Source organism: Gallus gallus, chromosome 4 (genome assembly GCF_016699485.2).
Source record: "Gallus gallus isolate bGalGal1 chromosome 4, bGalGal1.mat.broiler.GRCg7b, whole genome shotgun sequence".
Lineage (NCBI taxonomy): Eukaryota > Metazoa > Chordata > Aves > Galliformes > Phasianidae > Gallus > Gallus gallus.
The window spans coordinates 31,713,504-31,738,546 of record NC_052535.1 but is presented as its reverse complement, the minus strand read 5'-3'; the positions used below and the strand labels follow the sequence as shown (position 1 = coordinate 31,738,546).

Sequence of the window (25,043 nt, the reverse complement as noted above, 5' to 3'; positions counted from 1 at the left end):
AGATATTTCCACAGGGCCTCTGCATCCTCAGGGGAGTGAACTGCTTCTCCTAGTCCAAGGAAGAACAAGGATGATAGTAAGCTTAGAAAAAAATGTAGATCTGTAAGGAAGAGTTGAAAAAACTTATTGTAGTGTACAAGACAGAAACATTAGAAATGATGTGATACCACTTTTGCAGTTCAAAAAAATGGTACGAAAGAGGAGACAGGAGAGATAAGTTGCTCTTTACGGCCACTGCAGGAATGATGAAGAGAAATCAACTTTACTGCAGAAAAAGAATGATCCAAGAGTTTTTGGGGAAAAACAGAGTAATTAAATATTGGAGAAAAATGGAGGATACTGTGGAATTCCCACTGTTGGAGATTAATAGCACAGTACATCAGCAAAGTGTAGTTGATGCTGCTCAAAGCAAGTAGCAAGTGGATAAACTGCTTCACATACTTTGTCTCTGTGCTCTGCAATGCTGTGTTGGAGCAGCATTGCACTGCTCTGTATATTGGAATCTGCTCCATGCAAAGAAAATGTAAACATTTCTGAAATTGTCTTATAAGAGGGCAAGGTAAAAAGCAGTAAATACAAGAGCTTGTCCAAAAGTCATGTCTCCTATTTTATTACATGGGCCTACAGCAACAGAGTGGATGGTGGTGGCATGGCAGTAGAAGTTGAATCTTCCAACCAGTATTCCATTACATTTTATTGCTGTGGCAGATGTCAGCAGTGGGGCAATCTGCTTCATATGCTCTTCAGATACCATTTTGTCAAAGATGCATCAGTGAATTCCTTCATGTAGAAAAAAATTGCACTCGTCGGCAGTTGTTAATGCTTGCTGAACATGTATAGAGATGAAACAGTGGATGTGAGCATAGTGAGGTGGTGAGTGGTGTATTTCAGCAGTGGCTAGAGCAATGGGAAAGACAAGCCACGTTCTGGATGGCCATGCACAACTGCAAAATGAAGAGTGTCTTGACTGGCTCGTCAGCAGATTATGAGCAGAGAACCCTGTAAGGAGCTGAATATTGGATTCAATGCATTGGAAACTATGGTGGCAACACTGGAATATCACAGAGTTTGCAGGTCCCACAAATGCTCGCGCAGGAGCAGAAAGAATACTACATGCAAATTTGTCAGGGTCGGATTGAATAAGAGGTGTGACAGTTTCCTGAATTACATTGTTATCAGTAACAAGACACAGTGTCACCACTATGAGGTGATGTCAAAAGGGCAGTCCCTGGAGTGGCAACGTGTGAATTTCCCATCAAAGAAAAAGTTCAAGATGCAGCCCTCCGCGAGTAAAGTGGTGTGCGCTGTCATTTGGGATAGGAAAGGAGTTACCCTTCTAGATTTCCTGGAACCCAGACTCAAACCTCAACTCTGACGGCCACATCACAACACGGACTAAACTGAAGGCTCCAACTTCCAGACTCGGATCAAACAAGACAACCTTCCTCTTGAAACATGAGTACACCAAATCCCATACCAGTTTGAAGACCAAGCATTTTGCCAGTCTTGGCTGGGTTGCCACACCCAATATATAGTCCAGATTTTGAACCATCTGATTTCCATCTGTTCAGGACAATGAAAAATGGACTGCATGGACAATATTTACCTAGCAGTGATACGTAGGAAGCATTACTTTTGGAGTAGCATACATTTTTATTAAGCTACAGTTGGTTTTATTTGTAGTTTAGATCAAACTCGAATAAGGACTCAGAATATGTTTAAATGAACACAGTTATAAAAGTGTGCAATTTTGTAGATGAAAATGTACTTTAGGAACTTTTTCTTTCTCCTCTACTATGCCTCCCTTTGGGTGTATGAGAGCAAGACTGGCATTTGTGGATGTGCTTGGATGTTTGCAGGGTCTGGCCAAAAGAAAAGAAAATGTGACATGTCCATAGATCAGACTTCATGCATGTTTATTCCTTGTCTTTAAGCTGTCCAATCCTGACAGATTAAAGTGTTACTTATTAATTAGTAAGCAGTTGCTAATGATGTTGGCAGTGCCAAACTATGTCATTATTTCCATTATGCCTACCATTTCATCCCGCTGAATTTAGTCATCAGCTGTGATCTTATTCTCTGCTAAAAGCTTGCTTTACTGATAGAGAGTAAAAAAGTAAAAATTAAAAATTAAAAAGAATTAAAGGGAAATTTTCATTGTTTTTTTAATTAAATTAAAATTTCTACCTGTATACTGATACCTCAGGCTCACATCAAGTGATGAAGTTTTCTATCACTTTCTGTCTCCTTGGGGACAGAGCTGACAGTAGTAGTTTTAAAAGGTAAAAGGTGGGATGATCATTTTCTTTCTCTCCAGCTGTGGTCTTTCTTTGTGTATTTAGATAAACTGCGTCGTTTATTTAGATAAACATACAGTGCATCCCAACTGCCATTGCAGAAACCACCCTTGAACGGCCACTGCTTTGTAAGTGTAATGTTCTTGTGGCACTGCCACACACGATAAATTCAAGTAATTTTGTGTTAAGTCCCTGTAAAACTTGTCCCTTGCCAGTGTTGCTGTTTTCCATTTACCTTCTCTTCTTGATCTGTCCAGTTGAACTGGTGAGTCTGCTCGGGCATATGCATCTCGAAGATTTGTACCCAGGCCTTCTGCTTATGTTTAGTACAACGTCCAGATTCATGTTTGGAGGTTCTTCATCTAACACAGGTTTAATTGGAAAGTTGTAGTACGCTTTCCAAAGTTGCTAACCAGTTTAAGGGAGCATTAAGATCCTGTCTATGCTGTCTCCTTCTGCATGTCCTGAAGAGTAAAAGGTGCGTGCCTGAATGCACTTTGTAGGACTAATGTTGTAAGATCTCACTTGCTTTATTGCTTTTCTCTTTATTCTGTGTGTGTATATATTTGTGAAATATCTATATTATTATCTAGAAATTTCTCAGCAAAATCTTTTACCCACTGTGCTAGACACTTAAGTGAAAGAAGTGTCTGTACCAAGATAGCTCAAAATTTTCGTGTATGTCAAGATGCAACAGACTGGGGGAAGGGATGCACTGTTTGTGGTAGCAGTAAAATAGCTAATGAGAACAGATGTCAGCTCACTGAAGCAAGTGAGACGGAGACACCAGGCAAACATGATGGAAAGATTTGAAGGAGAAAAAAGTGCTATTATGTTGGTGCCTTTATCTATGCAAAATTGGACACAAGTGAGAAAACATGTCTGGTTGGTGAGGGCTTAGGAAGGTCTACCTAAAGGCTATTGTGGCTGCATCAAGGGGAGACTCAGCAGCTCGATCCTCCAGTGGCTGGTACAGTGAGGTGCCCCAGGTCACATCTGCAGACAGCAGGGGAGGGATGTGCAGGAAAGCTCTGAGGCTCTTTGTGAAGGATCTGAGGGACAAAGCTGACAGGTTTTGAGGCTAGGAAGGAGGCAGTGGTTGTAGCTCAGGTGCAGAGCTTGAGCAAGTGAGAATGGGACCTGGGTGGAGGAGCTCAAGTGTTTGAAATGCAGGTACTGCTGGCAAGGCATGCTGCTTAGGCTCAAAAGCAGTCACAGATGATGGGCTTGAGTGTGGAGGAGGTTTTTGATGATATTCAAAATGTGTTTCTATTGCCACATCTCTTACATTGTTTGAAGTGCATGTGACATCTTTCTTTTCCAGTTGTCTTTTGAATCTATTTACTGAAATGGTCTCTTTTTTCTTCCTCTCCTTTAGCTACTGCCCCTTTTTGTTGTTGTTGTTCTTTCTTTCTTTTTTTTAAAAAAAAACCTTTACCTTTTCCTGTGCTATGTCCTTTCATGTCCTTTTGGTTTCTCATTTTCTTTTGCTGGTATTCTCCCAGCTTTCTACCCGAGGTAGCATATGTTTGTATAAAGTGCACTTGATATCACTTACTCAAATATATTCTGCAACATGGATGAAATTAAGATCTGTTGAATCAGGATCAGTTTGGTCCTGGCTCTGATTGATCTATGTGAATATTAATTGTTGATTTTGATAGTCAACAGGCAAGCTCTGAATAGCACATTTTAAAGAAAAATTCTTATTTCTGGAGATTATCAATTGCAAGCATTGCAATTCACATATACGTACATAAAAGTTTAGATGATTTTATGAACTTCTGATTTTCTTTAGAGCACTGAATGCCAGTTTGAATTAACTGCAGGATCATTTTAGATTGTTTGTTTGCTGAAGTTAAACACAAATACAATTCTGCAAATTAGATATTACTGTGTTATGAAATCGCTGAACTGAATCATAATATTTATGTGCTCTTTTGTCTACTATAGATAGCATTTTGTTCTTTGGCATTTTGGACCCCATTTCTTTAACAATAATGCTGATGAAAATTACTGATTTTGAGACTATGAAAAATAGTTCCCAGTTTTGAGGCTGTGTTCAGTTCATATTTACTCCTTGGGAATGGATGGAATATAGATCAGTCCCCTCTAGATCCAGCTTGTGTAGCACATCACATGAAAACTTGAAATCATAAAACCAGAGGGCTCCCAGTTTTGACTTTCTGACAGCAGTCTAACAGATGAAGCATCAGTTCGAAGGAGCCCATTGTCCAAATGTGAGTCCACCCTAGTCTCTGGTCGGTAGCTACTCTCAAACAGTTAAGTCCAGTCTTCTTACTGAGGGCTATGAGTAACTGTGCCTGTTTGTGAAGGTTGCTCTTACTGAGATCTTCAAGCACGTGGAACAATATGTAGTTCCATAGAGTTTGAAGGCTGCCCTTTGAACTTGTCGGGCAAAGGTCTGCCCAACTTTTGCCTGTCTCTTCCAGGGTAACAGACTGCTATATTTAGTCAGATGTGTTGTTTATTTATTTCTCTGTTGTATGATTTATTGCTGGAGCTATGGGGCAGGTCTGTTGGATATGCCCATTCACAGTGCAACTTTACAAATTCTCAACTACTGCACCTTATTTCAATATTTGTGTTTATTGCAGTGTGCAAGACCTCCTAAAGTACTTTTAAAAAAAAAAATCATGTTAGATATTTTATGTGTTAACCTCAGGTATACCTGCAGTGCATCTTTCACTATTTGTTTTTCTTCAGCTCTTACTCAATCTTCAGTTATTTAAAAATACAAGGATTATAATGTGATATCTTGGCTGCAATAGCACAGAGCAGGAGGGGCAAGAAACTCTTGGCAGTGCTGCCATCTTGGTGATGTCCCATCCTAACCCTTAGTACGTGTCAGGCTTCATCTGAGGCCTGAAAGCCTCATACGTGCCCTGTCCCCTGATCTGCATGGTGACTGTATGGCTTTTCCAACATTTCCACATGGATATCCTGATAAGCTTGGCTTGTTCTCACAGATTCAGAGGTGGTTTTGTGGTTGGTATTCCAATTAGAGAGCAAACGTGCAAAAACACTTATAAAGGACAGGCTCGAAGTATGTACTTCTGTGCGCTTGTATTTAATCGTTAGTTGTTGGTTTCTGTGGGAGTTACCAAACCAGTTGAGCTAGAGTGCTGGCATGAAGCCAAATGAAAAATACAGTTTTCTTCACTGTAAACATGACTGTCAAGCAGTAATGTTTTTTCTCAGCTTCATTTTAAAGGCATTATAACGGAACAAAATGAAAGTAAAACACGTTTTTATGCCAGTATTATACGTGGAAGAATGCTATTTCTTTATTCTCTTAATGAAGATTTCAGGGAATACAACATGTAGAATTATGTTGTAACAAATATGTAATCGTGTCTCTCTATCTCTAGGTACTTGGTAGAGTTGTTAAACCGATAGATTTCTTATTCTGGTAGTGTTATGGTGACACTGCATTTTTGGCCTCGGCAAATATGAAAGATATGTGAAGTTCTTTATTTTTAGTTTTATTTTGATAACAGAGAAAACCAATGCCTGATAAAATTTAATGAGTAACACCAGCAAGCATTAATCTGTATCCATTCCTTCAGGCTTATTTTCAAACTCTCTTTTTGGTGACTGATAGCTCTGGCAACTCATCATCCAATGTTCTGCTGAACTTGGCCGTGCTTGCTTTGCTTTGGGGATTTTTGTTCATTTTTTTTCCTTTTTTTTTTTTTTTTTTTTTTTGGAAAATGCGGAAGTTCAGCTTTGCCTTTCTAAGATAAATGTGAACTATATTTAATGCTCGCAGTGATCTCACCAGCACGTCATCCTGTAGGTGCAACTGCTCCAAATGGGGAAAAACAGCATTTTCACTTACTTTTCAGAATTAAATTTAACAGTTGTCTGCACCGCCTGTCCATAACGCCCTCCGTTTTATTTTGCAGAGTAAGGAAAAAGCTTTTTTAACAAAATGTCTGATCAGCTGCAGCTTTGTAAAATGGCTTTTTGGATACTGAGAACAGAAATTGCATCTTGAAGAACGCGTGCCAGCATCCATGTAACTGGGGGCACCAGAGGATGAAAAATCCTTCAGTTGTGCTTCATTGTTTGAATGAGTGTTTTTGCTTAGTAATAGAAAAGTAAGAAATAGGATTGGAAGGGAGGTTGAAGGGTCAGCTTATTTGTCTGTCTCTTGAAACAGAATCCGCTGCAGTGAAACCTCTCCTGACTAACATTTGTCTCACATCTTCCGTATCACCTCCAACTATGGCAACTCCAGTGTTTCTCTATGTAATCCATGCTAATACTTCAGGTAATTAGGAAGTTTTTGTAAAGCATCTGTGGATAGTTGAACAACGTCATTTTAAATTACGTTTCATTAGAGCCAGCACGTTTTTTATTTGCCTATCTAATCCTTTTATTAAAAAATTCAACCTGCATCAGTTGGTCTGGATATTTGCAGGCGCAGAGAAATGAGGAGATGATTGAAAACAGAAATTCGTGCTATAAATGAGTTAATGAAATGGTGTTTGACTCTCCAAAGAGGAAGTTACAAATGCTGCACAAAGATCTCTGATGTTCTCTGCAGATCTCCTGGCTATGTTGGTGCAGAAATCAGTCAGGAGAGGCTTTCTTTTGTGCCTGGCACCAAGCTGATACTCAGATTTTGCACTTCCTGCTAGGTTCAATATGTACAGTGATAGCAATGAATTACGAGGTTTTAAGATGATAGTCCAAGAGTGCCTATTTGACCTTTGAGATCTTGCATGTGCGTGGTACCACTGCTATTTTATGTCACAATCTCCTGGGATTTCCCTAACAAACAAGTTTGCTCCTGGAGCTGGCTTATCCCAAGATCCTCAGGGGTCAAGGTACTGTGTCGCAAGGAAGTGCTGTCAGCAGCAGGCTGTTATTGCATTGGGACGCATGTTGTTCTGAGCACTGGCAGCTGTATCCTGCCTTGCAGTGCGACCGCAGCCTGTGGGTCTGGGCAGGCAGCCCCAGTTTCAAGGAAACAGGCAAGCACTAATGGCCCCATCGCCAGCAGTAGTCTCAGGACAACGGTAGCACATCTGTTTAGGAGATTTTTCTGAAGTTCTAGATTTTTAAGAGGTTTTAAAAGAGCACTGAGGCAGTTCTGTGGATCTCTAGTATACTTACAGATGAACTTATTAATGCCAGGAAAGGGTGTTATAACTAGAAGGAGATATGAGTCAAGACAAGAGTTCTAGATGTGTACAGACATAAAAGAATAGCTTTGAGAGAAGCTGCTCTGAAAGAGCTGTGAACATTTACATTTAATTTATTGTCTCTAAAGATTATTTTACTTTTTCCAATTGTTGCCTCACATTCAGTCCATCTGTATGTGTAGCAGCGTACAGGGGAAACTTTCAGCTAACTGGTGCCTTACGTAGGGTTTTAAATTTGAGGCTGCTACTTTGCCTCTACTTTGCACTGTGTTTAGCATGGAAATGGTATATCTGACCCATGCTGGTTTTAAGGCACGTCACACAATCACAGGACCCTGGGCTGTGCTGCCACACTGGGCACCATCTCTCTTTTCTCCTAGTTGACATGGGAGCAGAGGTAAAAGAATAAAAGACTCCTGTTCCTCAATGTGTAACTCCACTACCAGCTTTAGTTTCTCCACAGGTGAAGTCTGGGCATGCAAAACTACCGTAAGTCAAAAAGGGACTTTGTTCCAGTGTAATGCAATGCCACTGAGGTGAGCTTAGACCCTGCAATTGACATTGATTGCAGATAGAAGGAGTAACTGGAACAGGGTAGATGACAGGAAGCAAGCCTGCACTGCCTCCTGGATATACTGTACACTGAACAGGAGAGAGGAACATTGTGCTGAAATACAGCTTTACTTAGAGAGATGTTTAACCTTAAAATTTGGGTTTGGAACACAAAATGAATAAATAATTTATTTCTCCATGTTCAGGTATCAGTGGCAAACACTGCTTAGAGCTCAAAATGTAAGAACAGTAATGAGCTACTGGAAGAAGAGAGGGACGGGCTTTTTTGTGTGCTCCTTAGTGTTCTGTATATTTGTTTACTTAATCTTCTTGCTTTCTATTTCCCATTCTTTCTGCACACTGTAGACTAATTTTGCTGGTGTGTGAGCAGGGCTTACTACCTTAAATATCCATCCTTCACATGGCAATGTTGGGAAGGAATCCCACAGAGTATGGCTGGCTTCTCTTCAAGGAGTGAAAGCACGCTAGTATTCTTGTCTTCCAAGAACATTTAGTAAAAGAAAGTAAGGAGCTTAGCATTAAAGCAAAAATTAAATAGAATAGAGGAAAGCTGATCACCAAGAGCTGATAGACGTGAGAGAGAAGTGTTACGTGAGGCTCAGTGTTTTTTGCCTAACTGGGTACCTATTCATAGCATTTTTTCAGAACTCACTGAGAGAGAAGGAGGCTCTTAAGGAAGGATCAAAGCAGCAAACCCAAGGGGATTTGACTAGATTAGGCTGTTCAGAGTGGATTGATTGCCTTTCGAGTTGAGGCACAGCCAGGGTGTGTACAAGGTCTCAAAAGCTTAGGAGGGCTCCAGGTCTGCTAATTTTAGGCATTGCCAGGGAGGCTTCTTTTGATTACAAAATGCAGTGCAGAACATGAATAACAAACCTGTAGGTGATAAGTGATCCATCTACACTATAGTACAAATAAACTTCTGAAATGCTTACGGCACCTGCTGCTGTAACTGGGATGTTTTATTCAGGTCTGTATAGAGACATGGAAACGCAAATTACTGGACACTGATGCTTGTAGATGCACACTAAAGCAACAAAATTTGAACTTAAATGTTTCTTTTGTTCCTTTTCCCATTCTAACAATGCTGCAAGCAAAGTATTTCTTGGAGTCCTAGTGATTTCAGTGTTTGTTTCACTTGCAAACTTTTGCGATGGTACTTCTTTAATTTTCTGTAAAGCCAGGCTTATGCCAGCTTTTCACACTTTTCTCTACTTACTTGGTTTTTGTGCTGTTTGTCTTCACAGCCCGGAAGTCCAAAAAACTGGGCAAATTGAAAGGGATGCACGAGGAACAGCCACAGCAGCGGCAGCAGCCGCCACCCCAAAGCCCGGAGGAAGGGACGACATACATCGCTCCAGTAACTGAGCCCCCTGTAAACACAGCACTTGTCCCCCACATGTCTGCCATCTCACCAGCACTTACTCCCTCTCCTGTTAAGATCCTTGAAAGCATTGAACCGGAGATCGTGTACGCAGGATATGACAGCTCAAAACCAGACACAGCCGAGTACCTGCTTTCCACCTTAAACCGCCTGGCTGGCAAGCAGATGATTCAGGTGGTAAAGTGGGCAAAGATACTTCCAGGTAGGATCATGAGGTGCTTGGTGAAATTTCTGTTCAGTCTTCTAGATTTATCAACTATTTGCCTGATAAATTGCATCTTTAGACTATGGGCTGGGTTGAAAACCCTCAGAAGGGGAGCAGGATGAATGCCTGATAGAAGATTGTTGATTTTTGTTTTGTGTGTGTGTCATGTTTGTTTCATATGTTTGTGATCGATATTTAAAAAGCTTTCATTTTGAATAATAGCCTCTGTGGAAGGAAACATGTTTTGTCACTAGAATGAAAAATTACGGTTTTGCTTCTTCAGAAATGTACTTTGTGGGAGTGTTGCTCTTGTTCTTGCCTGTAGTACTAGAAAAATAATGAGTGATGTATTTGCCGACCCTTGAAGGACACAACATAGTTCATGTGTATTTTCTGTTTTGTTCTCTAGGATTTAGAAACTTGCCTCTCGAGGACCAAATTACTTTAATTCAGTATTCGTGGATGTGTCTGTCATCGTTTGCCTTGAGTTGGAGATCATACAAACATACAAACAGCCAGTTCCTCTACTTTGCTCCAGACCTGATTTTTGATGAGTAAGTATCCCTTAATGGTCCTTTTCAGTTCAAGCTGGAAGGATTACTCTGTCTTTATTTGGTTTTCGGTCTAAGAAAATTTCAGCTAATCCCAGTTCGAGAAGTAGCTAGAAACATTTTTCTGTGCCTCAGTTTTCAATTAGTGAAGCTCTGCTACTGCCATCCACTTCTCCTTGCATATGTGGATGTGTTCACAAACTGGGAACGAGCTGCTGGCTTGAAATATAACTGATGCACAACTGAGATTTATAAAGAAGCATTTTTTGGTATCTACTGGAGCTTGGAGAAGTATCTGACTTCTAGGAAATGTGAACATTTAAATTGCCAGGTTTTTTTTGTTGTTGTTGTTGTTTTTTTTCAGAGCAGTCATATAATAGTGCTTTTGTTAAGAATATACAGCTGTTCAATGACTTTTCTTGACAGTCTTTAATTACCCTTCTTTGCAATCGTGAAAGAAGCCATAATGTTTTTTCAGTAATGAAACATAACTTTTTTTATGATGCATTTAGAGAAAAAAAAGATCAACCAAGGAACTATTCCTTCTGCATATGTATATTCCTTAGTGTTTTAAATTTCTGTTTTAGTTCTTTGCCTTTGAGGAGCATAATTTGATTTCTGTTCCATTCGCCTGGTGTTTATTCCAAGTCAGTAAAGTCAAAATTTGAATACACAAGCAGTCAAACTGTGCTCACGTCATGTACTTATCTCAGAAATGAGATGTAATCAGTAGGATATGGATGCTACTGAAAGTGGAATAAAAACAGAGGAAAAAAAAAAAGAACGGAAGAAGACTTAACAAAAAATAACTTAGCATCCAATCTCCTGAAATCTTCTGAAATGCCTTTTTTCTTGGAAAAGATGCTTTGTCACTGTCATCTTAGTATTTTTAATTTGATTTAAGAATTCCTAAATAATGCATATGAGATCTGATCCCAAAGCAGTGAGCAATATCAAAGGAGGATCATTTGTGGGTAGATTTTTTTTCCCCGAGAGAAAAATCTGGTGATTCACTGCATGTGATTGAAAGTGAACTGTTGGCCATTTTCCTTACTGAGAGCACCTCCACTATGACTTCGGACATTAAAGAATTATCACTGAAAAAGCATCTGTTGCTAAAGCTAACTGAAAACATGAACTTGAACGAATATTATTCTCCTGCAGAAAATGCAGACCTAAAAGTTTGAACACAGAAGTAACTTTCCCTCATCTGAAGTAAGTTGGTCAGGGGGGTCAAAATTTATTGGACAGGGAAATCAATCTTACTAGCAAGTATAAGCATATATGCATTACTAGCAGTCTTGATACTGCACATAGAAGCAGCTTCCATAATTCAAGGCTACTTGTGAATTTTGTGGTGCAAGTCTTGAAGCCAGTGCATGCAGAAATTATTCTGAGGCTAAGATGTGGATCTAGTTGGGAAAAGGACAGAAGGAAAGAAATTTCATAATGGAATGTTGAGATAGCAGAGTAGGTTTTCACAGATTCTGGAATCTCCAGTTTTGGAGATGTCCAGACCTTGACTGGGCCCTGTGCAGCAAGCTCTTGCTTTGGTGTTAGCCCTACTGTGACCTTTCATGGAGACCTCCAAAGGTCTCAACATCAAGTATTTTGTGATTCTTGGTTCAATATAAGCAACTCTTTCCCAGTTTGCACATAAGATCTCAGAGGTGAATTACTCAAATTGTACAAGTCAACCAATACAATACAGTATAAAAAACATCTGGGTAAGAACAAAAAAGCCATAATAAGCAGTTCTGAGAGACTGAAGATTCAGAACAAAAGCCTGATGTAGTATTAAACTACATATACATGTGTATGTTTGTGTATGGAAATCAAGGTCATTTTGTCTAATTAATATCTCAGGTGAAAAAAATGAGAATGAATCAAGCAAACTGTAAAACATGATCATATCTAAGAACTGTTACTCAAACAAGCAGGACCAAAAGCATAAGCAGTTAAGGATGTAGTTCCAGTACAAGAGATTTTTCAGTGCCCATACTTCATTTAGTTTTGTTGCATCTTCAGTATCACTACCTCAGGAAGCAGATTGCCTCATTTTTCTCACAGTATTTACCTTGTGTGTTGGTAGTAGAGTGTAACATTACTGCTTCATTTTGCATCTAGTCCTGTTTATGAAACTACTGGTTTGAAACTTTGCTCCAGAATTGCTGAATCCTGATTCTGCCTTTACTTTTTGAGTACTACAAACTTGGAAATGTTGTATGTACTTAAAAACACAGGCTTTCATTTCTGTGGCATAAGGTTTATCGAACTTCACATAGATTCTTTCAATGTAACTTCTAAAAATATTTTATTCCCTTTGGCACTATAAGAGATAGATCAGTTCATATAGAATGAAAAGGAGATGCTTGAAAATGACTTTCCCTTTTGCTGGCTTGAGAAAGTCATGTTCTATTAACACCAGGCCAAGATTTTCTTGTTATTTCTTCATATTTTGTCTAGAGAGATCATTTCCTGTCCTTGGGCAAGAGGTAATTAGTAGGGGCTCTTGCCAGTATGCTGCCCAGAGGGTTCAACATTTTTCTTCAATGAACAGTTAAGAAAGAGTGAAAGTAGAGGTTGACTTCAGCAGAATTATGTTGCTTTGTTTTGCATCAAATTAATTTTCCGTTTACTCTCAACTACTGTGAATAAGAGGAAGTCGTAATGTTTCTGGAAGGCCATGATATATGATAATATTGTTTTATTTCTTATTCTGAAGGCCTGTAAACAAGACGAATAGTAAGTGAAAACCTATGCTGCTCATAGGCATTAAAGCTCCTCTGATTGTGTAAATACAGAGCAAAATGCCCCCTAGGAAATACATAGTTTGACTTTCTGCTAGGAGGATGCAAGGCTGGGAATACTTGGCCACCCACATTTAGTTATGTTATATGTCTAATTAAGTGTACTGTTGGTCTTCATGGATCAAGCATGCGTTCTATTGCTTTAACTGGGCCTAAGTATATGCCAAGATGTGAACTACAGATAAGAAAATGGCCATGCAACCACTCAGTCACTCAGCATGTTGTAGAAATGACAAAGTGTGTGTATGTTGTGTGTGCGGAGAAGGACCTGGGTGTTCTTGTGGACAACAGGGTGGCCATGAGCCAGCGGTGTGCCTTTGTGGCCAAGAAAGCCAATGGTATCGTGGGGTACATTAAAAGGAGCGTGGCTGGTAGGTTGAGGGAGGTGATCCTCTACCTCTACTCTGCCCCAGTGAGGCCACATTTAAAATACTGTGTCCAGTTCTAGGCTCCCCAGTTCAAAAAAGACAGGGATCTCCTAGAAGGAGTCCAGTGGAGGGCCACATAGATGATAACGGGCCTGGAGCATCTCCCCTATGAGGAAAGGCTGAGTAACCTGGGTCTTTTCAGCTTGGGGAAAAGAAGACTGAGGGGAGATCTGACCAGTGTTTATATATATGTAAAGGGAGATGGAAGGCAAATGGATGAGGCCAGGTTCTCCTCAGTGGTATGTAGGAATAGGACAAGGGAAATGGCCCAAAACTGGAACACAGGATAATCCATATGAACATGTGGAAGAACTTCTTTGCAGTAAGGGTGATGGAGCACTGGAACAGGTTGCCCAGAAAGGTTGTGGAGCCTCCTATGGAAATATTCAAGACCTGTCTGGACACCTACCTGTGCAACCTATTGTAGGGTACCTGCTTTAAGCAGGGGGGTTGGACTCAATGACCTCTTGAGGTCCCTTCCAACGCCTGCGATTCTGTGATTCTGTGTATGTGAGTTACAGTATGTAGGCTTTTAATCCACTTCCTTCGTAGCACAGTGGTTGTTATCAAAAGAGTACAGTAATACTGAAACACCATGATGAAACGTTTTAGTATGTTGAAGCGCAACATCAATATTTCTACGGTATTTTGCAAATGCACTGAATGAGTAATGCTGTGTGTTTTTGTACTCCTTTGATTTTTCTTGGTTTGTCATTTGCAGCCCAGGAATAACTCATAGGTGCATAAGTGTGCAGGTTCTGAATTTCTAGCCATTTTCCTTAGTTGTAACCATCATAAGATCTTTACAGGGATTTTCACATTTCTCAAGGGCTTCAATCCTTGCCTAATTAAAAATAGTGGCAGGTACTGCATGAAGTACCCAAAATTATTAAAGTGAACTTGAAAAAATCATATCTAAAAATTGGAGGCAGTTTTCATGAGCAGTTAGATCTGCTCTGTCTTTCCCCCCAGTTCCTCTCTGAAATGTCATTGAGACGTGTCTCAATCCTTTACAATTAAAAAAAAACAATAGTAGAGTCAGCAGCCTATTGAATAATAATTAAAAATATTAAGAGCGAAGTACGCTGGTTGATATATTGGCTGGTGCTTGTAAATGATAAGGAAAAATTTCATGTTATGGATTTTGAGCTGATAAATGACTGTCATTTCTTTTATTATTGCCATTTGGGGCAATTGTGTCACTAATGGCTACTTTAATTGTGAAATTAAAACATCATCTCCAGATATTTTAAATAACCCAATTTATGTAACGGAGCGCTGTATATGGAACGCACTTTAGCAAACTAACAAAGCCTGTTGCAAAATAATGTAAGTCCTTCTTTTAAAGCAGGAAATGTAACTTTCAATAAAATAAAAATGTGGTATCGGAGGGATCTTTCATACCATGCCTTTGGTAATTCCCCCAACTGTGAAGTTTAAAAATTTAAAAGCAGAGAGAGGTTGATGGTAGCAGCAGAGGAAAAAATAGAGAATATATATTTCAAATGAGAGCATTGATGTATAGCAAATGAGGGAGAGAGGGGCAGAAAAACAGCTTTAGGATGTGGGGATTCTGTGAAGATTTGGCACTGCTGTTGTCTTGGGATGTGGACGGACAGAGGATTTTTTAAGGTTGAGGGAAGTAGTAGAATTAAATTGGAAATTAAGATGTAGCTTGGCTGAATAGCTATTTCATTAGCAAATAGCATGTTCATTGTCTTCTCATTAGATTCCTCTTATAATATACTCTTGGAAGCTGACCGCTAGGATTTGGTGTTGCGTAATGCAGAGCAAGGATACAGCTGTCTCTCTGTGACCTTTCGGTGCCAAAGCCCTTAAATCTTTCAGGTGTTCCGATTTCTGTAGTCACACCAGGAAGAAAAATCTAGTAAAATAAGCTGAATGTTTAAGAGCTACAGAGGTTTTTAACCCTCCAGGGGGATGATTCTTCTGATCATCTGTGTATGGTGAGAGAGCCAGTAACTTTTATTATTATGTAAAAGATATGTTTTCCCATTTTGCAGGATGATGGCTGTTAACTCTAATGGTACTGATTTGGGTCTTTTTTGCACTCCTGTTAATCCTGTCTAAATTTAGGTCGATTTTTGTAATCTTTTTGATCTAGCAGTCTCCAAATCCCTCATTTTTAATTAGTATTGCTGCAGTGATTGTTGGTATGAGTTGTCCGTGTTCGTTCTTTGCTGGTAAAGTATGTGTGTGATTGCAGATCTTGTTAAAAGGTGATGTTACTCGGTGTACGCTTTTTGCGTACGTATATTATTTAGAACAAAAATGCTTCACTCATACAATCTAATCTATCAGGTGCTTTTAAGGAGATCCGTGGGAATGAAAAACGGTCAGAAGGAAGCTCCTTCTAGCACAGTTTCTCATGCTCTTAACAGGCCAGTTGCAAAGAAGGTGTGGGATCAGGACAGGAATAAAGTATTTTTTCATTTGCCCGTTCCAGCAGTTAGTGGCTTAGGTAATTTCTGAATGAGAGACTCCATTCAGTTGTGCTTCATAAGCCTCCTGTATCTCCTGTGAATTTGTCTAATGCCTTTGTGAATACATTTATAACTCCAGCACATGAAGTGTTCTGTGGCAATCACTTCAGCAATTTACTTACGCATATTTATTTGTTAGGGATGCTTCTAAAGCAGATACCTGATAATTTAATGGAGTACCACTTCATTCTTGTGTTTGTGGAAATACTGGATATATTCCCTTTCATCCTGTGTGTGCCATTTATCATTTATAGATCTGTCAGGTCCTGTTGTTTATTCTACAAGCAGAAGAATCAGCTAGTCAGTTTCATCTCCCTTTGTGTATCAGTTGCTTGCTACTCCTGGCCATGCTCGTCTTCCCCCGCGGTGCTTTTGCTTAGCCCCTGTGTTAATTTTGGGAACAAACCAGAATGACGCACCGTATTCAGAATGCATTGGATTTATGTGGTGGCAAAATTATGATTTCTGTCTTGCTTTCGGTTCTTCTTCTCTCACCCTTTGCTTTCCTTTTGACCGCTAATAAACACCAAGCAAGCATTTTCAAAGGACAGAAACCGAAAAAACCTGCTCCAAATTACACCTAGATCTCTTTATTGTTTGATGCTTGTTAATTAGAGCCAATTACTATACGTATAGTGAGAAATTATTATACTGTCTGCATTGTCTTGCAATTAATGATTTTCACCTTCAATTTTGTCAGCCAGCCTCACAGTTTTACAAGATTTTTCTGCAGTCCTTCACGGGCAGTTCCCGATTTCATTGTCTGGAGTCATCAGCAAACTCTGTCACTTGCACAGGTCTGATTTTTTTTTTTCAGATGATGTATGAGTACAGTTCTCAGCACAAGCTTCAGTGCAGAGCTCTGCAATACTTGCCTGGTAGCCTCCAGTACTTTTGAGAAACATCCATTTGTTATTATCCTCTGACTTCTATTTTTAAGCTGCCAATAATCCATGAAGAGCCGTCCTCCTTACCCCTAAGCCCTCTTTAAGAGCTTTCAGGAGATCTCTTTAATAGCTTTAAAATCCAGCTCTGCCCTGTCTGCATCCCAGTTACCTCCTACTGCAGAGCACAGTGTGCAGGAGGTCCTAGACTGGTCATTCCTTGTGCCAGCACGCTGGCAGACAGTAGGTACCGCAGCTTGTGCCCAAGCTGCATGCCCCAGTTTCCTTTCTGTGGAAACCAGGGCAAAGGAGAGAAGGAGGAGAGGGCTGGTTCATGCTTTGTTCTTATCCCATATGGACGTGGGATGCAGCTAGACCTGGCGTGTGCAAAGCATTCCCATCAAGCAGGCGTTGCCTGCACCAAGCAGGGCACCCTTGTGCTGTTGTCAGAGCTCACACAGATGAGTAAGACATGACCTCTCCTTACCAAAACTGCACTGACTTGCTTCCATTATAGTGCATTTATTTCCTTACTAATGCCCCTCCTTTGATCATTTTGCTAGATACAGGAATGGCACTTCATAGCCTTCTCATTTCCAGCAGGGACAGGGAGGTGATTGTCCCTCTCTACTCTGCCCTCCTGAGGCCCCATCTGGAGTACTGTGTCCAGGTCTGGGGCTTCGAAAACAAGAAAGACAGCTGTTGGAGAGGGTCCAGAGGAGGGCCACAAAGATGATCAGGGGCTGGAGCACTTCCCCTACGAAGACAGGCTGAAGGAGCTGGGCTCTTTCAGCCTGGAGAAGAGAAGGCTGCGGGGTGGCCTCATTGCAGTACCTAAAGGGAGCCTACAAACAGGAGGGGAGCCAACTCTTCACAAGGGTAGATAATGGCAGGACAAGGGGAAATGGCTTTAAGTTGAGGGAGGGAAGATTTAGGTTGGATGTCAGGGGGAAGTTCTTTACTATGAGAGTGGTGAGGTGCTGGAACGGGCTGCCCAGACAGGTTGTGGATGCCCCGTCCCTGGAGGTGTTCAAGGCCAGGTTGGATGGGGCCCTGGGCAGCCTGGTCTAGTATTAAATGGGGAGGTTGGTGGCCCTGCCTACGGCAGGGGGGTTGGAACTTGATGATTCCTTCCAGCCCAAACAATTCTGTGATTCTCTGATACTATGATTCTAGCCTCTGCTCCCTTGAGTGCTTTCTCCCTACTCCAAGGCCCATTTTAAGAAGTCAGTCACATTTGTCACCTTGCATGCTTTTTATAAGGGCAATTTAAGCAATAAGCTGTGCATCACAGTTAGTAGTACAGCAGTTCTCTATTAAAGTTACTTTACAACTTATGGATGGATGCCATCTGGTCTTGATGATTTATTACTATTCATTTTACTGTATTTTTTTCCTAACCTTTGTTCTATGCACGCTTCAGTCTGAAACTAATTCTCTCACTTGCTGAAAAGGGAGGCAAGTGCAGAGCCTCCCTGGACTCCTTTATGGAGAGCACTGATGCAAAGGTTTTATTTAACTTTTCTGCTATGGCCTGATCTTTCTCAAACACTTCATTTTCATCTGATCATCTCATGGCCCAGTGGATGTTCTGGCAGCTTTCCAGCTTGTGATGCATTTGAAAGGGTTTGATTAGTAGTTCTTATGACTTTAGCACAAAGATTTGCCCAAAGATTTTACATTTAACTTGGCATAAGTATGCTCTCTCTCAGTCTTGTCTCTGCATGACTCCAGGACATCCAGAGGGCTTTTGGGAGGATGTCTTCCCACTTCCCTCGAGGTCCTTGGCACGAAGGGTTAGGATAGAGAGGAGGTTTGTCCCTTTCAAATTTATGTTTGAACGTGATGCTGCTTTAATCTTTCCGTGAGTTGGTGAGTTGTTCTGTGGTATCTCTAAATGCCTTTCATATTCATAGTACTTCCCTTCATCGCTTTCCCAGTAGAGTTAAATATTTATCTTCCAGATGAAAGGGAAACTTCGGAAGTAGATTGTATAAACTGGTATGAGAGGAAGACACGTCTTGGCTGACTTCTTCTGAGCGCTAGGCTTTGCATGACAGCTTGAGCAAAGTCTTGATTTCTGAGGCATTTTTGGTACAAGAAGAGAACTGCTGCAGCGTGTGGAGTATAGTAGCATTTTTGCTAATGAACCACTGCAAGTGACAATGATCCCTTGCATAATGGGTATAAAATGATACCCAATTAGTACCATTTCTGCCTAACGATAACTTTCTCTGATGAACTTTAAAAGAATATTTATTGTTGTGTACATTATCATCGTTTATTATTGAATGAAGTATTTAAAAAGAATTTTGGTAGAGGCGTAATTATGTATTTGCTCGTTTAAATTGTGATTTGCATCTTTCAGAATGCAAATGCAAACCAAAAGAGAGCATTTGGTATCAGCGTTCTATTAACTACATAATTAACTGTTAATTGCAGCAGATACTTGGGGCTTCTTTTGCTGTTAATGTACTTGGAATTGTACGGTGATTATTAGGCTAGATTTTAACACAAGTTTTCTGTTACTGTCTGGGGGTTGAAGCTCTTCCATTGCAATCACTGTTGCAGATGGAGCTGTTGCCAGTTCCTTTGCAACATAGGCACATAGCAGGGGAAGGCTTAGCTGGAAACTTTATAGCATCCCTAAACTCCTTAGTGTCAGTTAGATGGGGTCATATTCTCCAGGAACGTCAGGAGGACTTTCTTGACAGAAAACTTCACTTTTCAGAACCAGCTCCTTTAAGTTGTTTAAAAAATGGCAAGGTTATGTGCCTGGCTAGCCATGTCTTTAGGGCTCTTTCATCTTAAAGTAAGCTTCCATGTCCACCAGTGTTCAGCATAGTGGTTCTCCTCAGATACACATGGCAGGAAGGATGAGGGGGTATCTGCCTGCCTCTGTGTGAAGGAGTATGTATGTGGGCAAGAGCTGCACAAGGCACTTCAGTCAGTTGAAGTACCTGGGAAGGTGGAGGAGCGTGCCGAAAACACAGGCTATTGTCACTAGGGGCTGAGGTAATGGCACTTTTCTGTTTTCCATTTTTTCCCACGGACCTGGCAGGAGGTAGTGGTTTCCAGCAGCAAAACAGAGCCATCAGCCAGGGGCTGTGATGTTGTAACCTGGCCAGGATGCACCGCAGCTTGTGTAAGGCAGTAGGACAGCTGGCTGAGTAAGTCACCTCTGTGCTGCCTGTAGGCTAGCACTTCCCTGGTTGAACCACCCAGTTCCCAGCCTGCATTTATCCATGGCCAGCTTAGCCACCTGCAGGGGAATAGTTGAATTTCCCATCCCTTGTTGCTTAGGGAGAGCAATGCCTGCCTCTTGGCAGGAGAATCACTGGTGGTGCCGAAGTTGGGGTGTTCGGTGTTTGTGGGTTTTTTTGGCTCACTGCCAAAGTTAGAGGGAAAATAAGCACATCCCAAATTTCTCCATAGTTAAAACTGATAACAAAAATACCATTACTTTTGAGAGGATTGGGTGCCTGCATTTGCCATTGATGCAGGATAACATACTTCTTGCTTCCAGAAAGGAAGGCTCTAAAGCTTTAAGGGTTGAAGGCGGTATGTTAAAGGAAATATGTTTTCCTCTCTTTCTGCTGGGGCTTGCAGAGTGAGCAGAGGCTGGAAAATGCTGAATAAGTTCCGAATGAAAATTCATGATTGAATTTTGTCTGAATTCTGCATGTGTTTTGTCTTGGATTTCGATCAGTGCAATAACTTAATGATGCTGCTCCAGTAGTGCTGACTTTGGTTGCATTTATAATGGCCTCAAGATGGGAAACAGGTGTCTGGGCACAGTCCATCGAGCAGAATGATGCACAGTGTGTTTCCCAGTGTTGCCACACACAAAGCAGTGCAGTGATATCGCCTTTACATTGAAGAACAGGTTCAATTTTTGCTATGTAGTGTCATGTTTTTCCACTGTATCTCGTGATGGAGTTGAAGTAAAACTGTCCATCAAGAAAGAGTAAGTTGATGTTACAATAATAAGCTTCTTTTCATCTTAACCCAAGGATCTCTAAACTTTTCCAGAGAAGTGAACCCCTTCTAGAGCAGGTAAGATGATTCAGGATATTCTAATATTCAGGATACAGGCATTTCTAATCAGATGTCTTGAGCAGCTGAACGAGGGACTCTGTGATATTGTGTCCCTGGTCTTTTTCCCACTTATCTGCAGTTTGCCTGCATTGCCAGAAGGGTGCCTGATGATGTTTCACTCCTCTCTGCCAAAACCCTTCTGGCATAGTGGAAAGCATACCTTGCTTTCTGATGTTTCTAAACTCGTTTTGACTTCTTAAGCTTTTGGCAGGTTTTCTTGTTGGATTTCTTTTGTTTGTTTGTTTGCTTGCTTTTGTTACAGTGTGAAACCGTTTTGGGTGATGTACGACTTTGAAATGAGTAGATTTTAGGCTAGCAAGAAAAGGCTGTTGATTATAAAATTGGAAACAGTTGTTACAGGGAATGAAAGTAAAATCAGGAAGCACAAAGTGTGTCTTTGACACAAAAGTGTATCTTTGTTACAAGCATTACTGGGTCTTTTCCTAAGTCTTTTCTGAGCTGCAAAGGCCAAGGGACTAGCTCAGCTGCCTATGTGTTCTTTGAGGTGCTGTGAAAGAGGATGTCTTCGCCCAGTTTTTCCTCAGCTTTATCAGCATGCCACTTGAGTACTGATGAATCTTCAAAACACCCACCACAGGTTCTCCTTTCTTCCTTTCCCTGACTGGGAAGACATGCAGTGGCTTTGAGTAGTATCGGTGAGAAAGTCTATAAGACATGGTTTGGTTTGGGGCTGAGTTTTGCCTTTGAGTGAATATTTTTTGATGTGCAAGTTTCTTTGTTTAGTTACAGAGTTACAGTCTCCATACCTAATGGGCTTTACAGTACTCAACTTGATGATTTCATAAATTACAATGAATTTATTCATAACAAGTTCTGTCTGTACAGCATGCCAGTAGTTGCACAAGTCTTGCTGTGGCTGTTGGGTTTCTGTGAAGATCACATGAAGATATTTATGAGACATGTGACTAGTTTGGTTTTTAGGATGCCTTGAGTAAACCTGTGTGAGTTCCTCCTTTTCAGTGTGACTGCTCAAAGGCTGTGTCTCTGCTGAAGCTGGGTGGCTCATCCTGTGGTGATTTGGGGCACCTGTCCTGTTTGTGTGCCAGCTGCTCGAGTCATTTACCTGGTCACTTACCTCTATGCAAAAGTGCAGCTGCTTGCATGGAATAGGAGTACAGAAGGAGTGATGGGTTGGTTTGCCATGTTTTCCTTTAGGTGTTCAGCCTTCTCTGAGTAGATGTTGAGGATGAAACAGGCTTATGTGTTGGGCTGTGGTACTGTGATGGCCTGAGCTTAGGACAGGATAGAGTGGACAAATATTCAGGCAGGTACCTGGGACTTTCTTGATTAGGTACAGATGTATTTGCTGTGGTTCACTGAGAGAAACACAAACACAGCAGCACCCCCCTTTTCTGCCAAGGCAGTTGCCATGCCATGGGGATTTCAGCAGCTGGGGCATCTGCCCTGTCTTCCTCCAGTGGAAAGGAAGGGAAGGATGCTGCCTTTTGGTTCCAGCAAGGATGTGGTAAGTCATTTAGTGACCAGTTAGTGAAGGAGATTGGTGGTGAAAGAAGCTCTACACAGGCAGATTGAAATTGCAGTAGATGAGGGGAATTGCTGTGGCTGTGTGTGTGGTCACTCTCGCTGCCCCCACTGCTGAGGTCTCAGGAGGGGTCAGGCAGGATGTGATCCCAGCATTACATTAAGCCTGTAAGGAGACACTCTGTGAACTTAAGATGGATTAACTTAAGGTGTAAAGTTTAAATCATATTATTATGAAGGAGGATTAAGCTAAACTGAGCTAATGACACCACTTTTGAATGAGTAAGCCACACAGCAGGTTCAGAGCTTTGGTTCCATGCCTTTTATTGCTTAAATGTACTTACCTTCTTAAATACCCCCATAAAGATATATGCCCTTATATTCCAGATCTTCACACTCTCCATTTTCTGTGTCAAGGAGTGAATATTCTGTATAAGACATAGATCTGTTTGGTTTTTTTTCTTAAATAAGTAAACATACATATATGTATACATATGTATACATAAAAATTGGGCAGCATAGAACTCTACCTCACTTTCTCCCCAGGGCTGTAATGACATTTGTGATGATGTGGTGGTCTTTAGTCTTAGATAAGGCATTCAGTAAGGAAGAAATAGCTTAGCTCATGTTATATCAGCAAGCCCCGAATTGAGCGTTCCCTACCAATCTCAATAGATGAGCTGTTTCTATGGCTTTTGTTGTTATTCTCACTGTATTAGGGCACTTGATGTTAGCATCTGAATTTTCCAACAGCTCTGCACTCTCTTAGTTTACACTGTGTGGATTAAAATCTAATGCAAAGATGAATGCTGTAAACCCCCACAAAGTGCTTATCTTACATTAAACAGCCATAAAATGGCATAATTTGTAGTTAGCAATAACTTCGAAATAAATAATAAATCAACTGATTTTCAGGAAGGAAACTAATTTAAAATTACTGTTGTGGTGTACACTAAATCAACCTTCTTTGTAACCAGCACTGTATATCATTTTACCTGTCTGATAAAATATCGTCAGGTATTTCAAGTACATGAAGGAACAAATAGTTAAAAGACAAACAAAAAACTGACTGTTGCTAAAATTCTTCTATTTAAGCCATCATCATCCATGAAAGCAAAACGATCACACAGGAAAGCTTCAGTGATGAAATGTAAAATGTCACGAAATGTACGGAGCAGGAGAAAAGAAGGTCTTGAGTCAGGAGACTTCTAGGTTAGCTGCCACTGGGAGTGTTTTGCCACACTGTTTAGTGAAAGCATACGAAACCTGAGACAAAACCTCAAAATGTTTCATTTTATTTGCTGTGTGGCTTGTGGTATCAGATGAAAGCTCTGGCACTTCCCGTGTCTGTGGAGGTCAAACGCAGGCAGCGGTGCTGAAAGCTGCGTGATGTTCTCAGGCTGAGGAGACTGTCTTCTGTGCCCCAGGGAGGTAATAATGAGCATATTGCACTGGTCTTGCTTTGAGTCCTGCTATTCAATAGAGTTCTAAGGTGTAAATTTTTATGTATTTATAAAATACAGTCCCTCTGGCTTTTGCCTTTCAACCTCAGCATCGGTCAGGAGGCGCAGCATCTCCATCCTAGAGCAGGATTTGGTTATTTCGAGCGGAGAGAGGGGAGCAGGAGGAGAGAAATTGTGCTCTGGGGGTCTCTCAGAGTCACACCATGTGTTCAGAGCCAGCAGTGGCATTAAGAGTGCGTCCTCTGCAGCAACCCCTCGTGCCTGCAGTGCTCTGTGGAAGCAGCAGCAGTCACTGCTCTGCTAAAAGGCCCAACCGAGTGGTATTTCAGTCGACATTCAAAGGTTATTTTCTTCTGTTTGTTTACTTCCCTGCAGTCCGTGATGCATAATAAAAATAAATAAACAAGGCGTTTACTACTACTAGTGAAGAAAAAAAAAATCTGGAAGTTCTTAGTCCCAAGGCAAGGGTGGAGCAGGGGAAAAGAGTAGAGCCCATATAACAATGGGGAGTCCGTTTTATTGGTATGGAGGAGGAAAATAAAATCTGCTCTGGCAGTGGTGAAATAGAACACCAGGAAGATTACGTAAGTCTTTGTTTGCACACAGTATGATTCTTCTCATTCACCAGCCAATTTGTATATTTGAAAAGCCTGTTGCTTGGTTAAAATAATTAGCTGAACTTCATCCAGTTCCTCAATTATGTGAAAAAGTGTTTGAAGAAATACAGACAATTGTTGTTGAGCATTTAAAATAATACAAAAAAAGTAGTGGTCTCTGAGCAATTATAGCACCTCATCTAAATACCCACATACATATCTTACTTTCAGAATGAGACGGGCAATTCTCAATGACTCTTTGCTTTAACTTCTGTGGTTTGGGATAGCATGTTTAAAAGAACAGCAAAAAAAAAAACCTACAAATTCTGTCTGCAACTTGTGCTGGATAGGTTAGCATGGGACTGCCTATGAGACGAGCGTTCATGAAGCTAGATGTATTAAAGCATATAGGAAGAAAGAAACGTAAACTGAGAACAACTCATGCACTTCTAGTATTTTACAAGTGACGTTCAAAAATCTGTATTAACAAACAACCTTATTATGCATCCTTCATTGTGGGCTATCTCAGATGGCTATTTTGGAAAAATCGTACACAATTTTTAATACACTTTA

General features: G+C 40.7%; 1 protein-coding gene across 8 annotated transcripts in view; it reads left to right on the top strand.

Moving 5' to 3' along the window:
• NR3C2 (nuclear receptor subfamily 3 group C member 2) overlaps nt 1–25,043 on the top strand; it is a 201,974-nt gene that overhangs the window by 158,911 nt on the left and 18,020 nt on the right. For all 8 annotated transcript variants that reach the window (XM_046939845.1, XM_015276102.4, XM_046939847.1 and 5 more), the window contains 2 exons: nt 9,292–9,630; nt 10,043–10,187. In XM_046939845.1, the coding sequence (XP_046795801.1) occupies nt 9,292–9,630; nt 10,043–10,187 (484 nt within the window). The remainder of the gene's footprint in view (nt 1–9,291; nt 9,631–10,042; nt 10,188–25,043) is intronic.